The sequence below is a fragment of the Stenella coeruleoalba genome, assembly GCF_951394435.1.
Source record: "Stenella coeruleoalba genome assembly, chromosome: 4".
NCBI lineage: Eukaryota > Metazoa > Chordata > Mammalia > Artiodactyla > Delphinidae > Stenella > Stenella coeruleoalba.
In genome coordinates, this window is record NC_137149.1 from 112,113,928 (window position 1) to 112,136,551 (window position 22,624).

Consider the following 22,624-nt stretch of genomic DNA (forward strand, 5'->3'; position numbering starts at 1 on the left):
CCACCAGGTAAGTCCATGTCTGGCTTCTTTTTACTGAGCATAATTTTGAAATTCATCCATATTGTTGCATACTTCAATAGTTCATTTTTGTTGCCGAGTAGTATTCCACTGTATGGATGTAGCCCAATTCGTTTTTTTCAACATTTGAGTTGTTTCCAGTTTGGAGCTATTACAAATATAGCTGCCATGAACATTGTGTACAGTCTTTGTGTGGATATATACTTTCATTTATTTGGGGCAGATACCTAGGAATGAAATGACTATGTCATAGGGTGGATGTATTACTTAACTTTTTAAGAAACTGCCAAACTGCTTTCCAAAGTGGTTGTACCATTTCACACTTCCACCAGCAGTGTGTGAGAGGTCCAGTTTCAACACATCTTCTCTGAGACTTGGTATGTTCAGTTTTAAATTTTAGCTATGCTAGAAGATGTGTCATAGTATCTTACTGCGGTTTTGATTTGCATTTCCCTAGTAACTAAGATGTTGAACATTTCTTCATATGCTAATTTGCCATCTGTGTATTGCCTTTGGTGAGATGTCTGTTCAAATATTTTGCCCATGTATTTTAATTGAGTTGATTGTTTCCTTATTGAATTTTGAGAATTCTTTATGTGTTCTGGACACAAGACCTTTATTTGACATGTGATTTGCAAATATCTTTTCCCAGTCTATAGCTGTTTTTTCATTCTCTTAACACTGTCTTTTTTTTTTTAATAATGATTTTGGAAATCTTCTAGGATTTACTATTTATTTATTTTTAAAATTTTATTTACTTATTTTTGGCTGTGTTGGGTCTTCATTGCTGCATGCGGGCTTTCTCTAGTTGCAGAGAGCGGGGGGCTACTCTTCGTTGCAGTGCACGGGCTTCTCATTGCGGTGGCTTCCCTTGTTGTGGAGCACGGGCTCTAGGCGTGCAGGCTTCAATAGTTGTGGCTTGCGGGCTCTAGAGCACAGGCTCAGTAGTTGTGGCACACGGGCCTAGTTGGTCTGCAGCATGTGGGATCTTCCCGGACCAGGGCTTGAACCCGTGTCCCCCGTGTTGGCAGGTGGATTCTTAACCACTGTGCCACCAGGGAAGCCCAACACTTTCTTTTGAAAAGCAGAAAATTTTAATTTTGAAGTACTTTTATTTATCAGTTTTTCTTATATAAATCATACTTGTCATATTTAAGAAATCTTTGCCTAACCCTAGGTCCCAAAGATTTTATGGAATTTTTATATCTTTATGTAAATGTCTATGATTTGTTTTGAATTAATTTTTGTAAATGGTGTGAAGTACAGATCAAAGTTTTTTCTTCTTCCTTCCTTCCTTTCACATATGGATATTTAATTATTCCAGCATCATGTATTGAATTTACCTTTCAACTTTGTTGAAATCAGTTGGCCATAGAAATGTGGATTTATTTCTGGACTCTGTCTTCTGTTCCATTGACATTTTTTTTTCTTTTATGCCAGTACCGCAGTAACAACTTTATAATAACTTTTGAAAACAGGTAGTGTAAGTCCTTCAGTTTTAGTTCTTTTCCCCAGGTGGTTTTCGCTCTTCTAGGTCCTTTGCATTTTCGTATAAATTTTAGAATCAGTCTGTACATTTCCACACACAAAAAAAGCCTAATGAGATGATTGCGGTTGCATTGAATTTGTAGATCACTTTGGAGGAAAATTGTCATTTTAATTTCCTTTCTGCATCCTGGCTACATTGCTTAGAGCTGTGTAAACTTGGACACTTTACTTAACCTTTCTGAGCCTAAATTTTTTCAGTTACAAAAAGGATGTGATTACTTATCTGTAAGGTAATGTGAGGTATAAATAAATCAATATTTGTAAAGTACTTTTGCTCTTATTTTCTAAGTACATTTCACTGTAGGAATTAGATTTACAGGGTAATAAAGAAAATTTAATTTTTTCAACTTTCATCCACCATTTACCAGAAATATTTTCATTATCATTTTACATTTGGAAAAGAGTAGTCTTTCATAGTCAGAAGCCCTCATTTTATGTAAGTGCTACTGAGCTCCCAAGCAAGGTGACTTGGCCAAAATTACTCACCTAGCAAGAACAGTTGAGAACTATTTTAATCTTAAATGTTAGCATGAGCTGACAGACTCAGTTCATTCAACACATATTTACATAGTGCCTAATAAATGCCAGCCACTGCGCAAGGTCGTCTGCCAGCCTCTTGTGAGTCAAAAGTGAGGCCAATAGTATTTCTTCTTCTCACAAAGCTTATGAACTACTGGGGAGGGTTGTGGCACATCACCATTATTGCCAAGTGGACTTTGAGGTGGTGTGCTGAAAGTCCAATGGCTTTATTTTTTAAGGAAACCAAGGGCTGAGTTTCTTTAGGGTTAAGTGTTTTGCCTTTTGTCATAGTGCTAGTTAGAGGTGGAATCAGTACTGTCAGCCCTCATATCCGTGGGTTGCAAATCTGTGGATTCAACCAACTGTGGATCAAGATATTTGAAAAAAAAAAAAAAAATCCTAGACGGTTCCAACAAGCAAAACTTGAATTTTCTGCATACTCACAACTGTTTACATTGTACTTACAACTATTTACATTGTATTGGGTTTTATAAGTAATCTAGAGATGATTTAAAGTGTATGAGAGGATTGTGTAGGTTATATTCTCTGATTTTTGTATCTGAGGGTGTCCAGGAACTATTCCCCACCCCCCTTCCCCTACTCCCACCAGGTACTGAGTGATCACTGTACTTGCAACTCCTGACTCCTAGTCTGGTGCTCTTTCTGCAACCTGGTCATGTGCCCTTATGGAGCCATTTCCATTAGTCACTGTCTCGACTACCACTCACACTAAGTCTGCAACGCTCTGGGTTACTGAAGGTGAAAAAAAAGAGAGCAAAGCATAGAAAAAAATGTGATGTGTTCCATCATTCTAGATGTCAAAAACCTGCTGGCACATCCGACTAACAGCAGGTTCCCTGATGTTTTCAGGAGATGTCCTGTCTGGTGGTTTACTAGTCAACATCTCTCTTTGTTTAAGTTGCTGTGGGGCCAACTGACTCAGTGTCACAGTGGAAATGTGACATTTGTTTCATTTGTCATTTTTGGTATAATGTCACATTTAATTTTATAATTGTTTAGTAAGAAAGTTGTAGTTAGTAAACAAAAGTTTATTATTGCTTTATGAAAACTGATAATACAGCCTCAAGGCTAACATTTTATTTGTTAAGCCACTTAATGAGGAATTGGATTCGATAGTAATAATAGCTTACTATTTCATTGACTTAACTGAGTCCTTGGCATTATATTAAATGTTTCCATTTTATGGATAAAGGATCAGTTAGAAGGGGTGATGAAATTTGCCAAAACCTTGGTGCTAATAAAGCCTGAGTTCGGTTTGAGATTCCTAAACGTTTTGAATCCCTAGGCGCTTTCATTCCTAGTATCACTTCTGGCCCAAGATTCTGCTCAATGCTCCTTCTGCCTGTATTCACCTCCTGTGAATATTCTCTTCCCTCTGACCCAGTTCAGTCCCCTTCCCCCAATTCCCCCCTCAGTAAACCACTCTCCCAAAGCATTTGTGTGTGTAGCACTCTTTAATGAAGGTTGCTGCTAGGGGTGGGTATAGGAGACGGGAGGACATAGGAGTGGAGGCTGTTCCTTACAGCAGAATGAACAACTTCAAAACTGAGCATGAGGCAACTCTTTTCTTAAAATTCCTTAGCCACTCTATCCCTGGAGGTTCTACAGTGACCATCTGTGTGTAACGGCCCCAGCATACACACATAGTTCTTGTCCATGCACTCTTAGAAGTCAGTTTGGGTTTTAAATAACTTTATAAAAAATCACACCACCAGAGCAAATGCTTTTGATCACAGTTTACCTATAAGTAAAACAGCAATGATAGTGTCTGTTTGACCTGTTTCATTAGGATTGTCTCCTTTTTTGAAAAAATATATTTTTTTTCTGTACCTTATATCCTTGTAGTTATTTACTTTATACACAGTAATTGGTACCTTTTATCCCCTACCCCTATCACGCCTGTCTCCCCTTCCCTCTCCCCCCTGGTAACCAGTAGTCTGTTCTCTATATCTGTGAGTCTGTTTCTGTTTTGTTAGCTTCATGTTTTTTGTTTTGTTTTGTTTTTGTTTGTTTGTTTTAGAGTCCGCAGGTAATTGATAAGATGCACTGTTTGTCTTTCTCTGTTTGACTTATTTCACTAAGCATAATACACTCCAGGTCCATCCACGTTGTTACAAATGGCAAAATTTATTCTTTTTATGGTTGAGTAGCATTCCATTGTATATATATATATACACCACATCTTCTTTATCCATTCATTGGTTGATGACACCTAGCTTGCTTCCATATGTTGGCTATTGTAAATAATGCTGCTTTGAACATTGGGGTGCATGTATCTTTTTTAATTAGTGTTTTTGATTTTTTCAGATATATACCCAGAAGTGGAATTGCTGGATCATATGGTAGTTCTATTTTTAGTTTTTTCAGAAACCTCTGTACTGTTTCCACAGTGCCTATACCGATTTACAATCCCACCAACAGTGCACAGAGTTCCTTTTTCTCCATATCCTTGACAACATTTGTTATTTGTGGTCTTTTTGACGATAGTCATTCTGACAGGTGTGAGATGATATATCATTGTGGTTTTGATTTGCATTTCTATGATAATTAGTAATGTTGAGCACCTTTTCATGTGCCTTTTGGCCATTCCTATCTCTTCTTTGGAAAAATGTCTATACAAGTCTTCTGCCTATTTTTTGATTGAGTTGTTTAGATTTTTTGATATTGAGTTGTATGAGCTGTTTATATATTTTGGATATTAATCCCTTATCAGTCACAACATTTGCATATATTTTCTCTCATTCAGTAGGTTGTCTTTTTGTTTTGTTGATGGTTTTCACTGCTGTGCAAAAGTCTTTAAGTTTAATTAGGTCTCATTTATTTATTTTTGCTTTTATTTCCTTGCTTTAGGAAACTGATCCAAAAAAATACTGCTACAATTTATGTCAAAGAGTGTTCTGCCAGTGTTTTCTTATAGGATTTTTATGATTTCCAGTCTTACATTTAGGTCTTTAATCCATTTTGAGTTTATTTTTGTATATGGTATGAGAAAACGTTATAATTGCACTCTTTCACATGTAGCTGCCCAGTTTCCAGCACCAGTTATTGAAGAGACTGTTTTTTCTCCATTGTATATTCTTGCCTCCTTTGTCATAGATTAATTGACCATAAGTGCCTGGGTTTACTTCTAGGCTCTCTATTCTGTTCCATTGATCTATGTGTCTGTTCTTGTGCCAGTACTATACTGTTTTGATGACTGTGGCTTTGTAGTATAGTATGAAGTCAGGGAATGTGATGCTTCCAGCTCCATTCTTCTTTCTCAAGATTGTTTTGACTATTTGGGGTCTTTTGTGATTCCATACAAATTTTAAAATTATTTGTTCTACTTTTGTGAAAAATGCCATTGGTATTTTGTTAGGGATTGCATTGAATCTGTAGATTGCCTTGGGTAGTATGGTCATTTTAACAATATTAGTCTTCCAAATTCATGAACATGGTATATCTTTCCATCTGTTTGTGTCATCTTCAATTTCTTTCATCAGTGTCTTATGGTTTCCTGAGTACAGGTCTTTTATTTCCTTAGGAAAGTTTATTCCTAGGTATTTTATTCTTTTTGATGTGATTGTAAATGGGATAGTTTCCTCAATTTCTCTTTCTGGTAGTTCACTGTTAGTGTACAGAAATGCAATAGGTTTTTGTATATTAATTTTGTATTCTCCAACTTTATCATCATTGATGAGCCCTAGTAGTTTTTTAGTGGCATCCTTAGGGTTTTCTGTGTATAATATGTCAACTGCAAACAGTAACAGTTTTACTTCTTCCTTTCCAGTTTGGATTCCTTTTATTTCTTTTTCTTGTTTGATTGCTATGGCTAGGACTTCCAATACTGTGTTGAATAAAAGTGGCAAGAGTGGGCATCCTCACCCTGTTCCTGATCTTAGAGGAAACGCTTTCAGCTTTTCACTGTTAGGTATGATGTTAGCTGTGGGCTTATCATATATGGCCTGTATTATGTTGAGGTATGCTCCCTGTATACTTACTTTGTTGACAGTTTTTGTCATAAATGGGTGTTTTACATAAAAATTTTTGTCAAAAACTTTTTCTGCATCTATTGAGACAATCATATGATTTTTATTATTCAGTCTATTAATTTGTTGTTGTATCATGTTGATTGATTTGTGGATATTGAAAAATCCTTGCATCTGAGACAGATCCCACTTGATCATGGTGTATGATCTTTTAAATATATTGTTGGATTCAGTTTGCTAATATTTTGTTGAGGATTTCTGCATCTATGTTTATCAGTGATATTGACCTGTAATTTTCATTTTTTGTGATATCTTTCTCTGGATTTGGTATCAGGGTGATGCTGGTACCATAGAATGAGTTTGGAAGCATTCCTTCTTCTGCAAATTTTTGGAATAGTTTGAGAAAAATAGATGGTAACTCTTCCCTAAATGTTTGGTTAGAATTCACTTGTGAAGCCATCTGGTCCTGGACATTTTTGTTGGAGTTTTTTTCAAATAAATTTATTTATTTATTTATTTATTTTTGGCTGCATTGATTTCTTCAGTGAGCCATTGGTTGTTTAGTAGCATATTGTTTAGCCTTTTGTGTTTAGCCACGTGTTTGTGGTTTTTTGCATTTTTTTCTTGTAATTGAAATAGTGTTGTAGTCAGAAATGATGCTTGATATGATTTCAGTTTCCTTAAATTTATCAAGGCTTGTTTTGTGCCCTAACACGTGCAGCTTGTGATCTATCCTAGAGAATGTATTCTACGTGCACTTGAAAAGAATGTGTATTCTGCTGCTTTTGGATGGTATGTTCTATATATATCTATTAAATTCATTTGGCTTAATGTGTCATTTAAGGCCAGTGTTTCCTTATTGACTTTCTGTCTGAATGATCTGTCCATTAATATAAGTGGGGTGTTAAGGTCCCCTACTATTTTTGTGTTACTGTCAATTTCTCCCTTTATGTCTGTTAATATTTGCCTTATTTATTTAGGTGTTCCTATGTTGGGTGCATATGTATTTGCAATTGTTATATCTTCTTGAATTGATCACTTGATAATATCATTATGTAATATTCTTTGTCTCTTATAACAGTCTTTGTCTTAAAGTCTATTTTTGTCTGATATAATTATTACTTCCCTGGCTTTCTTTTGATTTCCATTTGCATGGAATACCTTTTTCCCTCTCCTCACTTTTAGTCTTGTGTGTGTCTTTAGATCTGAAGTGAGTCTCTTATAGGCAGCATATATACAGGCCTTGTTTTTATATGCATTCTGTCACTTTGTGACTTTTGATTGGAGCATTTGGTCCATTTACATTGAAAGTAGTTATTGATATGTATGTTCTTGGTGCCATTTTTTAAATTGTTTTTGCAGTTCTTTTTTGTTCCTTTCTTCTTTTGTTGTCTCTTATGATTTGATGATTATCTTTAGTGTTATGTTTGGATTATTTCCTCTTTTTTTTGTGTGTGTCTATTTTTGATTTTTGGTTTCTAGTTATCATCAGGTTTATACATAGCAATCTGTATACATACATGATTGTCTTAAGTTGCGGATTTCTTAATTTCAAATACATTTTAACAACAGTGCATTTGTTCTCACCAACCCTTACAATGACTGTTTTCAACATTATATTTTACATCTTTTTGTTTTGTGTATTCCTTGACTCCTTATTACAGACATAGATGATTTTACTAGTTTTGTCTTTTAGCCTTCCTACTAGCTTTGTATGTAGTTGATTTACTACCTTTACTATATATTTGCCTTTACCAATGAGCTTTTTCCTTTGTAGTTTTCATGTTTCTAGTTGTGGCCTTTTCTTTTTCTCTTAGAGAAGTCCTTGTGACTTTTCTTGTAAAGATGATTTGGTGGTGTTGAACTCTTCTAGCTTTTGCTTGTCTGCAAAACTTTTCATCTCTTCATCAAATCTGAATGAAAGCCTTCCCAGGTAGAGTATTCCTGGTGCTAGGTTTTCCCCTTTCAACACTTTAAGTATATCATGCCACTCCCTTCTGGCCTGCAGAGTTTGTGCTGAAAAGTCAGTTGATAAACTTATGGGAGTTCCTTTTTATATAACTTGTTGATTTTTACCTTGCTGCTTTTAATATTCTCTCTTTATCTTTAATTTTTGCCATTTTAATTATGATGTGTCTTGGTGTGTTCCTCTTTGGGTTGATCCTGTATGGGATGCCCTGTGCTTCCTGGACCTGTATGTTTGCTTCCTATTCCAGGTTAGGGAACTTTTCAGCTATTATGTCTGCCAATATGTTCTCTGCCCCTTTCTATTTCTCTTCTCCTTCTGGGACCTCTGTGATGCAAATATTAGTATGCCTGATGTTGAAGTGGAGCTCTCTTAAACTGTTCTCATTTCTTTTTGTTTGTTTTTCTTTTTTCTGTTCAGCTTCAGTGGTATCCACTATTCTGTCTTCCAGTTCACTGATCTGTTCCCTTGTATCATTTAATCTACTGTTGATTCCTTCTAGTGTATTTTTCATTACAGTTATTGTGTTCTTCATCTCTTTTTGGTTCTCCTTTATATCTTCTAACTCTTTGTTATGAACTTCTAACTTCTCACTCATCCATTCTTCTTCCAAGTTCTTTGATAGTCTTATGATCATTACCCTGAACTCTTTCTTGGGTAGATTGCCTATCTCCACTTCACTTAGCCTTCTTCCAGGGTTTTATCTTGTTTCTTCATTTGGAACATGTTCCTCTGTTGCCTCATTTTGCCTAATTTGCTGTTATTATTTCTGTGTATCTGGTAGACACATTTGACCTTGGAGAAGTGGCTCTTTGTAGGAGATGTCCTATCAGCACATTCCCCTCTGATCATCAGAGCTATATACTATAAGCATGCCCCCTATGTGGACTGCATGGCACCTTCTCTCATGGAGGGCTGTCTAATGGGGGTGGTCTGGTTGGCATGGCTGGCCCCTCGTCCAGTTGGTTGCTGGACCCTGCCATGTGCACAGGCTGCCAGCTGCTGTTTGGCAGGGCTGGGTCACAAGGTCACTGGGTGCAGAACCCCAGGGGGTCCCAGGGCTAGTGCTGGCTCACTGATGAGCAGAGCGAGATTCTGGGGTGGGAGGTTGTGGGGCCTAGGCATCAGAACTGGTGTCAGACTGCTATTGGGTGGGACTGGTTCCTGACATAGCTGGTGTGGAACCCAGGGTGTCCAGAAGCTTGTGTCAGCCCCCTGGTTAGTGGGGCCAGATCCAGGAGTGACTGGCTGAGGGGTGTCTCAGAGCTGGTGTTGTCCTGCTGGTGGGTGTGGCTGACTTGTCCTGAGGCTAGAGGTGGCTCACTGGTGGGCAGGGCCTAAACCCATAGCATTTGGGGGCCAGTGCCTGCTCACTGGTGTGTGGAGCTGGGTTCCAGGGTCTCTGGCTGTAGGGCCATGGGGGTTCTGAGTCTAGTGCCTGGGCACCGGTGTATGGCGCCAGGTCCTGGGCCCTCTGGTGGACAGGGATGTGTCCAGGGGTGGCTGTGGGCTCAGAGGGGCTGCAAGTAACATGCTCAGCTACTTACTAGGCTTGACGTATCCCAGTACTGGTGCCTGTAGCCTGGTGGGTGGGGGTGGGGTGGGGTGGCAGACGGGGTCCCAAGGCTAGTAAGCTAGAAGGAGAATTCCAGATGGACATTTGCCAGCATCCAGCATCACTCGACAGCATCAGAATTCTAGATGGACACTTCTACATGGTAGAAGGAGCTCCCCAAGATGGCTGCCACCAGTGTCTGTTTCCCTGGGGCAAACTCCAGTTGTCTCCTGCCTCTACTTGAGACTTGCCAACATTAGCAGATGGATCTGATCCAGGCTCCCTTCAAATTAGTGCCTCTGTCCTGGGTCCCAGAGTGTGAGAAGTTTTCTGTGCACTCTTTAAGAATGGAGTTTCTATTTCCCACAGCCTCTGGGTCTCCCAAAAGTAAGTCCACCGGCCTTCAAAGCCAAGTGTTCTGAGGGCTCGTTTTCCCCGTGTAAAACCCCCAGGCTGGGGAGCCTAATGTGTGGGGCTCAGACCCTTCACTCCTAGGGGAGAACCTCTGCAATTGTAATTATTCTTCTGTTTGTGGGTTGCCCACCTAGTGGTATGGCTCTTGACTATACCACAACACTGCCCCTACCCATCTCCTGTGGTTCCTTCTTTGGATCTTTAGTTGTAGAAGATCTTTTCTGGTAGATTCTATCACTCTCATCAGTAGTTGTTCTGTTAATAGTTGTAAAGTTGGTGTGCCCATGAAAGGAGGTGAGCTCAAGGTTTTTGTACTCCACCGTCTTGGCCGTGATTGTCTCTTGAGGGTCTAATAAAATGATGGAAGTTTAAACACTTAAAAAAACTATATATGTGTGTGTGTGTATATATATATATATATTCATACATATATATATGTGTGTATATCTATATATCTACATATCTATACCTATCTATCGATTGATACAGAGCAGGGCCCTGTGGGGCTCTTGGGCACAAAGACTTTCTGAGTCCCCCATTTCTTTGATTACAGGAAATAGCCTTCATTCAGCCTCCATGACTTTCCCTGAGTTCCAGTGAGCAGATTCAAGCAGTTGTTAATTAGGGAAGGGAAGGGATGTGAGACAAGAGAGAAACAGTCAAGAGACACAATAGTGCAGGCTTGGGGCAAGGTCCTGGTTCCCCATCAATGGATACACACAACCATACCTTTGAGCTGTTTTGCAGATACTGAAATCCCCTCCAGGTGGGAAGTGCTAACAAGTAATGATGGTATGCTTCCCACAAGCATGTAGACCCCAGACCAGTTGGAACCTGAAGGTTGATGATGCTGACTCCTACTTAGCTCACTGCCAACCAACCAATCAGAAGAATGTCCACAAGCTGATCACACCCCATTACTGTAAAACTTCTCACTACCCTCTCCAAGTTGGGACACACGGTTTTGAGGGCATTAGCCTGCTGTGGCCCCCTTTGCCTGGCAAAGCAATAAAGCTATTCTTTTCTACTTCACCCAAAACTCTGTCTCCAAGATTTAACTTGGTGTCGGGGTACAGAGGCCGGATTTGGCTTCAATTTTGGTGTGCAGCGTGGGACTGACTTAGGGACAGTCCCAGGTCGGGGTGGGGGGGTCCCTTGGCTTGATTGGACGCTCCGAGGTTTTCTCCATGCCAGCCTCTTTAAAGAGAGCAGAAGGTTGGAGAATTCCTTTAGAGGCCAGATCGCCTGGGACTCTTGCCTGGAAAGGCCAAGCCCCAGTTTATCCTGTCCGCCATCCTGGCAGCTGGAACTCCAAGGCGGGAGTAGGGCAGAAGAGGGACCACCCTAGCAGCTGCCAAGGCCATCTCTGCCTTGAGGACATTCCTCTCTTCCTCCCCCCTCACTGCCCTGGACTTCCTACTCCAAGGAATTGTTTTGGGGAAGCAGAAAAGTAGCGTTTGGGATGTTACGACACCTCTGCCAGTGTTTTGGTAAGCCCCCTCAGCTTGCATGCTGAGGCCACTTGGTTTGGTCTGTTTGGCGAACCTCTGGTTCCCGTTTGGGGATTTTTCCATTAGGAAGATCCAAGGCCACCGGGTTAGTGGGAGTTGGAAGCCAGTTTGAGCCTTGGGCTGTTTGTTTCTTTTTGTGTGTGTGTGGCTTCTGTTTGGCGGCAAGGATTCTGGTTTTGCTTTCCATTTTGTGTGCGAGGCTGTTTAATTTGACTCAACATGGGAAGCACTTCTTCTTGTATTCCATCTGATAGCCCCCCGGGAAAATGTTGGCAGATTAGTCGACCTATAACTATGAATCTATGACTAAAAAGAATAAGGTTCTATTGTAATTCTGTTTGGCCAAAGTATATTCTTAAAAGTGAGGAGAGGTGGCCTTTGCATGGTGGCCTAAATTATTATACTATTCTTCAGGTAGAATTGTTTTGTCACAGGAATGGAAAGGCTGGGAATTCTCTCCACTCCATCTGGGCTAGCCACTCTGGGCTCCCTGAGAGCCACCTCCGGGTTTGTTCTCGTTCAAGAACTGACCCAATCTATTTGCAAGCCTTTCTCTGGGAATGGAAGTGGAATTTTTAAACTATACCTCCTCTGATATTCTGTCTGTGTGGCCGTAGTTTATCTGTTGTTTGTGTTTTTGTGGATATTGTTTTGGGGTAAGCCACTCAGGCTTGCACAGGATGGGAAAATTCTACCCAATCATTGCAAGCCATTTTGAGTTCTCAGTCTGGGAGTGGAAATGGAATCTTTGGGCTACACCTTGTCTGATCTTTTGTTTGTGGGACCGTGTTTGTTGTTTGTATGTATGTGTGTCAGTACTTATATTGACTGGTCGAGATGTCTTTGCTAAATAACAGGGCTCACATGAGACAATACCAGGGAATCCTTCCCTGTAGTGTCAGGCTTTGCCTGTGGCAGAATGCTGGTTGGGATTTTCCCTTTGGGACAAGCCTTGTTATGGGTAACCAGAGTTCTGTTCCATCTTGTAACCGCCCCCCGCCCCCCAGGGTATTGTTACAAAACTTCGAGAGACCACTGTGCCCAGACCCTCAGGAATACTTATCTTATCTAGACTATCTGTAGAAAAAAAAAAAAAAAGATGGGGGGCAGAGGGGGGAAGCCTTTTTAAAATCAAGTGGAAAAACTGAGATTCTGGTTGTCTTTATGTAAAAGTTAACTTGTAAATGAGCTCTATTTAATTCACTTAAAATTGAGCACTTACAAATTAAATCTAAATGTGTAGAAAATGGCCAAGATAAATTTTGGGACCACATGATCTGGGGATTATTCAGTACTGAACTGATATTTGCTATTGAAGGTGGCTTAAGCTTGTTGGTTTGATTAATATAGACATTTCTTTAGAGTTATCAATGTTAAGTAATGCAAGTGAGATAAGAGCTTTTGGGTAAAACTCTTTAGGAATAATTGTTTTAGGAATGTGTACTTAAGAATAATCTTTTCAGCTGCTTGGTAGCTTAATAATTTAGAGTTAAGTTAAATGATGGAAGTTTATTGAATAGGTAGATCATTTCCAAATAAAATATTAAGATACTGAAACATTAATTAGTGAATGTTGGCTTCCCTTGGCAGAGAGGAGACTAAAGGTATTTAGGAATCTAAAGGTATTTGGTGCCACCCTGGGATATTCTCCATAAGAAAGCACATGTTTTGAGAATTGTGCGCGGTCAGGATTTTCTAAGATTGGATTATTAAATCTAGTTAGGTAGATGGATTTTGTTGGGAGTGGGCTAGAGCAAGACCAGATTCAGATTCGGTTTCTCCCTTCAAAGTTTTCTTAGAATACTGCTTTTGACGACAGCTCGTGAGTTTCTTTGCCTTTAAGCGATCTATATTTGCTTTTGAAGTCTCTTCACTTTGGTTAAATGAAATAAGTATTGTGTGACAGATTCTAAAAGTTCTTTCAACCTCCAACTAACGTTAAGATGCTTTAGAAGGCCGAGGCATCTCAGAGAGAAATATTTAATTAGTATGTTAAATTACATGGCATTCCTAAAAATCTAGTATGTCCTTGTAAAATGTTATCAGTCGTAATTCTAGTTATTTAAAAATGTTGCACGTTACAGCAATAACTAAGTTTCTTTTTGTCAATCCCATTGTGATCAAATGTTTAACCATGACTTTTTAAGTCTATGATTTGTAGACAGTTATTATTTTGTATTTTGATAAATCTCAGGTTGTACTGGGAAACTGGGTAAGAAATTAAAAAAAAAAATCCTAAGGGAAAGCTTGATGGTTTCATAAAAAGTTAACAAGAGGATTGGTTACTAAATGAACTGGTGAATATGGTTATAATTTTTATGGGTTTTGTCTGAAATGTTACTGGCTTTGATCTGTGTTTTCCAGATATAGGAAAAAAACTTCCCCTCAAGTTGGTTATGATTTGCAACAATTTGGTAAATTACACCTCTGTGAGTAAAATTGAGATATTTTTCTTTTCCCTCTGCCTGTTCCCTTCAAAAATTGGAGACTCTTGGGTTCTGAGCAGCCTTATCAGGCGAATGAGAAAAACTGTCTCCTGGCATGTGCAGAAATCTTGATATTTTGGGGACCTCTAAAAGAGAGAAATCAACCTAGGCAAAATCTGATGGCAGGCCTTTGATATGGCTTTCTTGGCCTTGAGAGGCCTTTTGGAAATTTAGTCTGAGACTTCTTCTGAGGAATTACACCAGAGTCAATGTGGAAGAACCTATGTGGTCAATGGACCAATCTTATTTTAGAAACAAATTAGTCTTGGCTATACTTGATGAACATGGGGGCAATTTTAGAAAAAAATTATGTTTCACTGAATATTAAATTCTAGTTTTGTTAATTAATGTCTGTGCTTACCAAGACTTACTTCCCAGATAGTTCCTTGTGGTTATGTTATATTGTTCCAAAATTTAATTAAATTGTCAGAAGAACACTCTAAGTTTGTTTCTGAAGCCTAACTTTGTAATCAGTCTTTGGATAAAGATCAGATGCTCCATGATCTAGGAGATTAACACCAGGAGATTAACACCAGGTTATGTTCATTCAAATTTAAAGGGTCACTTATGTTGGGGACAATTAAACCCATACTAGGGATAACCAGACTAGTAACACTAGGAAACTGGGCTGGGTGCCTTATGGATAATGCCAATATATAATTTCCCTTAAAGATGAGGATTGGTACAGAACAGACTAAGTCAGAAGACCTGGGATATACTGGGCTGCACCTAATGGAAGTTCTTAACTTATATTCTGAATTATGACCTTACTAATCTGCTAGCTATATTGTTTTTTATATTGCCTGTTTTGCAAAATTGTTGTTTCTTGCATTACCAAATGTGTGACTGAGCCTCTGATAAAATGATGATGTATAGTTCCATATGAGATCAATGATTGTAATAGTGTAACTAGATATGGGAAGAAGCAACAAGAGGGAATAGTTTCCTGGACCATAAGAGACTAGTAAGACAGGTGGCCCAGAGACTTTTGGTTACTAGTAAGGCCTAGTCCAGTAAGTAAGAGCACATTGAGTGGCCTATCAGCAAAATCTTTGCCAGACCTGGGAATGAGCATTCCTAGCACTGTGGGACAAAATGGTCATGAAATGCCCCCCAAACCATGGTCAAGTTTATGATCCTGAAGGGGCTCTGCCAACTGCAAATTGCCATCTGCCTCTGCAAGGATTAGACCAATGGCCACTGTGGCCACTGACCTTCAACACCCCCTGAAAGGAATTCAGGGTGGAGATCAGGAATGAGTCACTCTGCTCTGAGAAAAACTGGCAGAACAGGGCTTTAGATAGTTAGATATTTTCAGAAGATTTTATGAGCCCAAATTCTTGCATCTTCTCATATCTAGAAAAGCACCGAAATCATTAACGGTGACATCTGCTTTGGCCATTAAGAAGAGAAATGCAATTGGAAGTCAAAATGGAGGAGCTGTTGGTTCAGACATATGGATGTGATTTCAGACATGTTCCTGTATTGCTGAGAGCTTGAATTTTCTGAGCTGTGTCAGACCTAGGGGATGGCACCAGCCAATCTCAAAACAGTGTCCACTGGTACCTGCAACCTTATGGTTTCAAGGTATCCCCTTGTAACTATTAAACTTTTTAGACAATAAAATTGCTTTAGATCAGATATTAACAACAAACGAGGAGACATATTTAATGGCCAATGGCTCCTGTTATATATATCTGAATACCATATCAGAAGTTAAAACCTAGTTAGATAAAATTAGACAACTGGCTACCTGGCTACAAGTCTCCCTTAAAGAGCCAGGTCCAGACTGGGTTTCAGGCTTAAATTCCCAGGGGATTGAGACCTTAATCATACTAAACTCAGATCCAGGACTTGGAACTCAGTAATATTTCCAACTCGGTGTCCCAAATTGAGGCAGGACTATGCCCCATTTCAGCTGGAAGTAGTCAGAGCGGTTGTCACCCTATTCCCTAAAAGATTCAGGGAAAGTTAAAAAAGGGAGATTAAAACCAAGTCCCCTGAAACCAAGTTCCTCTGCTGAGTTTATGATTAATGTCTCTATCCAAAACAGTTATTCCCTTCCTTGTCCAACATCTGTTCTCAAGATTGAGGAATATCAAAGAAAAGGGGGGATTGATACTGAGCAGGGCCCTGTGGGGCTCTTGGGCACAAAGACTTTCTGTGTCCCCCCATTTCTCTGATTGCAGAAAATAGCCTTCATTCAGCTTCCATGACCTTCTCTGAGTTCCAATGGGCAGATTCAAGCAGTTGTTAATTAGGGAATGGAGGGGATGTGAGACAAGGGAGAAACAGTCAAGAGAAACAATAGTGCAGCCTTGGGGCAGGGTCCTGGTTCCCCATCAATGGATACACACAACAGTATCTTGAGCTGTTTTGCAGATACTGAAACCCCCTCCAAGTGGGAAGAGTTAACAATTAATGACAGTATGCTTCCCACAAGCACGTAGACCCCAGACCAGTTGGAACCTTAAGGTTGATGATGCTGACTTCTACTTACCACATCAACCAACCAATCAGAAGAATGTCCACAAGCTGATCACACCCCATTACTGTAAAACTTCTCACTACCCTCTCCAAGTTGGGACACATGGGTTTTGAGGGCATTAGCCCACTGTGGCCCCCTTTGCCTGGCAAAGCAATAAAGCTATTCTTTTCTACTTCACCCAGAACTGTCTGAGATTTAACTCAGGGTCGGGGTACAGAGGCTGGATTCGGCTTCTCTATCTATCTATCTATCTAAAATGCTATGCCAGTGTAAGACATTTCTCTTGTTGTTGATGCTTTGATTGTAATCAAATAAAAAAAGAGACTATGTACAGTTGATCAGAATCTATGTGGCATTAACACCATATTCTTTGTTAAGTAGAAAAACAATGAATGTTTGATTCTGTGGAAAATTTCTGATTTGGATAATATAAGAGTTTCTTTTTGTGTCTTTTGTTTAAATTAATCCTTTATATTGATAGACTTTAGCAAAGATAATCAAACTTTCCTAACTAGGATGTACAACAGTGCTTGGATATTCAAGGTAAGTTAATAGTTATTTTTTTGTTTTAAGTTATGTAAATGAGAGTTGGCACACTGAGCAATAAATAAATGCATTGGCAAGCATGTGCTTTTTCTTCCTTTTATTTTGCAAAGTGATTTTCTTTTTTCTTTAATTTCAGGAAACAGATATTGATGACAGATATGGAGATTTGGATTCCAGAACAGATTCTGATATTCCAGAAATTCCACCATCCTCAGATAGAACCCCTGAGATCCTCAAGAAAGCTCTATCTGGTTTGTCTTCAAGGTATGGTTGGTTGAAGATGAATCTAATGGGTACACAGGATAAACTGTGAGGTTATCCTGGACCATGTCCAATGTAATAAATTTCACTTTTGGTGAGTTTTAGAGCTATGAGAGGAGGCTTTACACTTTTTCACCATATATGAGCACAGTATTAGAGGCTTGATGTACATCCTTTCGTTCATCCTTAAAATCTTGTTAAGTGTGAGAAAACCAAGTCTGAGAGGTTAACTGGTGAAGGTTACAGAGCTAGCAAGTTGTGGACCTGGCATTTCTGCCCTTGTCTGACAGGTTTCTGAAGCCAGTGACCCATTTACCAAATCAGGTTGCCTTTTCTGGTATTGGAACATCTAAAAAAGAAAATTCTATATTCTCTGTTCCCTGTTTTTCAAATGCCAGATGGAAATAGGTATTTTTTTTCCTTTTAACAGAGTTTAAAATCATTGTCCAAAACTCTACAACCCTTTACCACTTTATATTTGTGCTATACTTTTAAATGTTTGATAACCACCCAATTTCAGCTAATTTTATATTGCCCTTCATTGTAGTCTTTGTAATATGAATTATAAAATTTATAAAAGCAAAATAAATACAATATCCAGATTAACATATGAAACCTGAAATATTGGTACAGAACACTCTTTTTTCAAGTTTTTAATACTGTTACACACGGTAAGAGGTCCATTTTACACCATGCCCCAAGAGACACACAAATGTATATTTTAACTGCTGTAAAAATGTTATAAAGCAATTCTTGCCATTGCTATGTGTGATGCTCTCTGATTTCTTTTATTTTTGATAGCTGTTCTATGTTATTGAACAAAAATATGCTGGATTACTAAATTGATTTTACTACCCATGGGTCATAAATTGGAGTTTGAAAAATACTGATTTAGTCATATCTAGTGAATATAATGTGAGCTTTTCTGATTTTTAATTTCCTAGAGGATGATCATAGTAGAATAAATTGGTTCAAAACAAAGTTTTCATATTTTTTAGCCAATAGATATATAGTTTTTTGCTGTCCATTATTAAAAGCATGGTTATCATTTTAGTAGTTCTTGTTCCCAGTTGTTTTCATGACCTAGTTCACAGATGTACCTTTTTTTAAAAATCTCACCTGGTCTTTCTCAGATCTGGATTTTTTTTCATATTGATGTTATATAAGAATAATGCTGGATTCCTTTGTGTCACTCATAACAAGATTTTCCTTAATAATTTTTTTTTCCTGGCATAAAGCAACAATGGCAAGTAGTAGTAGCTGGTATTTATTGAGCATGTATATTTGCTAGGTGCTGCTCCAAGCACTTTATATGTGTTGACTAATTTATTCTCACAACAACCCTGTAACTGTATAAATGGAGAAACTGAAGCACAGAAATGTTTTATATCAAGGGTCGTGTAGCTAGCAAGTGATAGAGCCACATTCTGAACCTAGGCATTGTGCTCTATTTATGAAAGAATTGGTTTTAACAGCAGATAATATATGACTAGTTTCAATCTTTTCGAGAAACTTCTCTGTAAAGATTAAATAAATGTTTTAAAATCTACATTTTACACATTTTAGCCTCTTTTTAATATCCCAAATAGTCTGCCTTACAAAGATTTAGAAATTGTAGATGCATAGGATTAAAAATACTAATTATATAAGGAATGTACATGGTTTGTCGAAGAAAACCCTATAATCCTCCTACCAAGACATTAATATTTAAAATACTGTGATGTTTATCTTTGAAACTTTTTTGTTTTTTACATTGTGTGCATGTGTGTGCCTGTGTGTGTAATGTAAAAATAGCACTGTACTGTTTTCTGCCTTGTTATTTTCATTTTCATTCCATGGTATTAGGAGCAACATCCTGAAATATGTGTAAATATTTTAATGACTGTATGATATATTTCTTTGTAGAGCTATAGTTCAACTTACTTAACTTAAACAGCAACTGCTAGACATTTAGCCAATTTCTAAATTTTCACAAAACCAACTCTGCTTTAAATATATTTCTTTATAGCTAACTTTTATTTAGAATCAATAATTATTTTCTTAGTATAAAACTTTAAAAGTGAAATTCCTTGGTCAAAATTTATGTTCATTTTTTAAGGCTCTAATATATAATGCCAGAAAGAGCATAAGCCATTGAAATTGGAAAGAGTGTGAAAGGTCTTCAGTCACTTGGCAGTTGTCCCAGTCTGTTTCTTGACCCGTGTATGGGTCTGTGGAAATGAATATTCATTAGCTAGTGAAGTCTGGCTGTCTCCTTTAGTAAAGAGCTTCTTCAGCAATGAGTCTAACTTAGTAGTTCTCTCTGGAAGGGGCAATGCCTTGGATTTTGTACCTTCCCCCAACCAGTGAACATTTGGCAGTGTCTGGAGACATTTTAGGTTGTCACAATAAGAGATGGTGCTGCTGGGGCTTCCCTGGTAGCGCAGTGGTTGAGAGTCCGCCTGCCGATGCAGGGGACACGGGTTCGTGCCCCAGTCCGGGAAGATCCCACATGCCGTGGAGCGGCTGGGCCCATGAGCCATGGCCGCTGAGCCTGTGCGTCCGGAGCCTGTGCTCCACAACGGGAGAGGCCACAGCCGTGAGAGGCCCGCATACTGCAAAAAAAAAAAAAAAAAAAGAGATGGTGCTGCTGGCACTTAGTAGGTAGAGGCCAGGGAAGATCCTACAGTACACAGAACAACTCTTCACAACAAAGAATGATCTGGCTCAAATGTTACTAGTGAAGGTTGAGAAACCGTGGAAATACCCAGGCATAGTCTTGCTGGTGCTCTTGTACTCTATAATGCCATCTTCTTTGTCCCTGGGAACCTGCACACATCCCGTTAACTTCCTTCTAAGGCTGGTAGATAAACTTTCTCAAAACCCCTGCTCTTTGCTAGATGGCCCACCAAGTTCTTGTTTGTTCTTGAAGAGTGCTTCTGTGCCCTAATTCTTGGCTCAGGTGAACTGCCTTGCCAACCTAGGTCTTTCTCATTATGCTTGTACCACTAGGAAAATTTTTTAAAAAATTTTGTTACTTTTGGGACTTCCCCAGCGGTCCAGTGGTTAAAACTCCGCATTTCCACTGCAAGGGGCATGGGTTCGATCCCTGGTCGAGGAACTAGGATCCCACATGCTGTGTGGCATGGCCAAAAAAAAAAAGCCAATAAATTTTTATTACTTTTTTTGTTTTTGCGGTACGCAGGCCTCTCACTGTTGTGGCCTCTCCTGTCGCGGAGCACAGGCTCCGGACGCACAGGCTCAGCGGCCAGGGCTCACGGGCCCAGCCGCTCCGCGGCATGTGGGATCTTCCCGGACCAGGGCACGAACCCGTGTCCCCTGCATCGGCAGGCGGACTATCAACCACTGCGCCACCAGGGAAGCCCAAATTTTTATTACTTTTGAAATAAAAACCCCTTAAGAGTTGTAGTAACAGTAAGACATTGTGCATCACATAACTGATTTGAGCAATAAATGTGTAACCACTTTAGATAATCACTTAAAAGGACGCTGCTTAATTATATACTTTTTAGAAATTTCATTTCTAGCTCATATAGGTCCTGGAAACATGAGACTTGAATGGATTTCTCTACTGATTCTGAGTTCCTTTACCTAAAACAATCTGTGAGGTGATGACTTGGACTCAAAATTAAGGCTTACTCTAATGTGATCATGGTGGCATGGTAAAGGAAATCAAGAATTTTGAATTCGGAACCAGACTTTCCTCTGGATTTTAGTTACAATGGTACATATTCTTTTACGTATCAGTGCTCTGTAATATTCTTTTACGTATCAGTGCTCTTTTACGAACTCAGTGCTTCTCCCCTGAGAGATAACTTTGGGTTACTGTATCAATGGATATATATATTAAGTTTAAGTGTGTGCTTTTATGTGCTTAACTTTGTGTTAGGTATTCTTGGGAGATTTGGGGAGTCATTTAAATTAAAATAAGGCAATTAAGTCTTGTTGGGGAGGGGAATTTTTCTGCCTGGAGTAACATCTGTATAATAAAAGAGAGTAGGTCTTTGTTTAAATCTCTGGTTCTCAGAAGCTACCGTTCTCTGCTGGTCAGAGCCACCCCTTTAACATTAGAGGTACACTTGGCCCTTTCAACTCCCACCAGAGTCTGATTTCTGACACTTGGGTAGTATCCTCTTTTCTAGAAGAGGTTCTCAGTAATTCTGAGTCTGAGAATCAGTTATGAAGGAGGGCTAAGTACATTTCTGAGGTTCGTGCAAGGAAGACAGGATTATTATCAGGAGACTGGCTTATGGTCTTTTATTTACCTCTGACTAGCTGTGCGACCTAGCCCAGTTTCCTAATCCATTCATTCATCCTCAAAGAGTTCGTTCTATTAAGTCAAATAGAACCTTTCAGCTGTAGCATTTTTGATTCTGCATTCATTTCAGTTCAGCCCCAAAGCTTACAGTCTCATGAAAAATGTATGAGTCTACATACTTATAACAGTAGAGGGAAATAAAGTTGGGTAAGTACAATTTGACCACCATGTGAAAAACCTTGGAAACTATATAAAAGAGTTTGGACTTACTGTTGGCATTTTAGGTCTTGTGTGGACATGATCAAAGGGATATTTGAGGAAGAGTAGTTAGGGGTATCTAGGCTATATAGGAGAGTGATTGAAAGCAGGGAGTGTAATCAGTATTCGATAAATGGATGAAATCAGCTAATATTTCTGTTACAGAGAGGAGAACGAGGGCTTGTGCTTAGAATACAGTGCATATATGCTACTATACGTTGGGTCAAAATCTCTTGTGATATAATTTAAATGTTAGCATTTGAATTAGTAGAAATCAGAAAATTATTTAAAAACTTTACTGTGAGTATAATGTAAAATGAGTGTAGAATGAATAAACTCAGAGGGCAGCAGTTTTAGATTCAGAAAGCATCATGCTTCTATAGGTGTTGTTAGAACGATCTGAGGTGTTTCATACAGTGGCTGCTGACATTTCTTATGACGTAGCCACATAAAGAGTGAAAATATTTGTAAGGTACACTGGGGGTGAAGTGTGAGGCTCCTGCGATGATGGAGGGCAGGCAGATGGGCTCCCCAGGCTCTTACTGACAGCAGAGGGTCGAGGAGGTCAATTCTCAGTCTACCGGGGACCAGCCAGGTGTGCCTCAGGGAAGCTGTGCTCTAAGCACCAGCAGAGGCCCAAGGAGAAGAGAATACTTTTCTACGAAAGGCTCTGTCCTCGCAGGAAAGCAGGCAGCACACGCTGAGCAACAGAAAGAACTGACCTTCAGTCTGGCCTTGCCCTCAATGACGGACCTCCCCACACCTTCCTCATTTCCTTGAAATCATGGTGCTTTCCAGTTTCAGTTC

At 39.2% G+C, this 22,624-nt stretch overlaps 1 protein-coding gene across 3 annotated transcripts in view; it reads left to right on the forward strand.

The window, feature by feature from the left end:
• The window catches only part of CDS1 (CDP-diacylglycerol synthase 1), a 68,541-nt gene that overhangs the window by 6,287 nt on the left and 39,630 nt on the right, over positions 1-22,624 (forward strand). For 2 of the 3 annotated variants that reach the window (XM_079919188.1, XM_079919189.1), the window contains exon 2: positions 17,177-17,304. In XM_079919188.1, the coding sequence (XP_079775314.1) occupies positions 17,177-17,304 (128 nt within the window). Of the gene's footprint in view, positions 1-13,884; positions 13,950-17,176; positions 17,305-22,624 lie in introns of all 3 variants that reach the window. The other variant, XM_079919190.1, reaches the window with a different exon arrangement.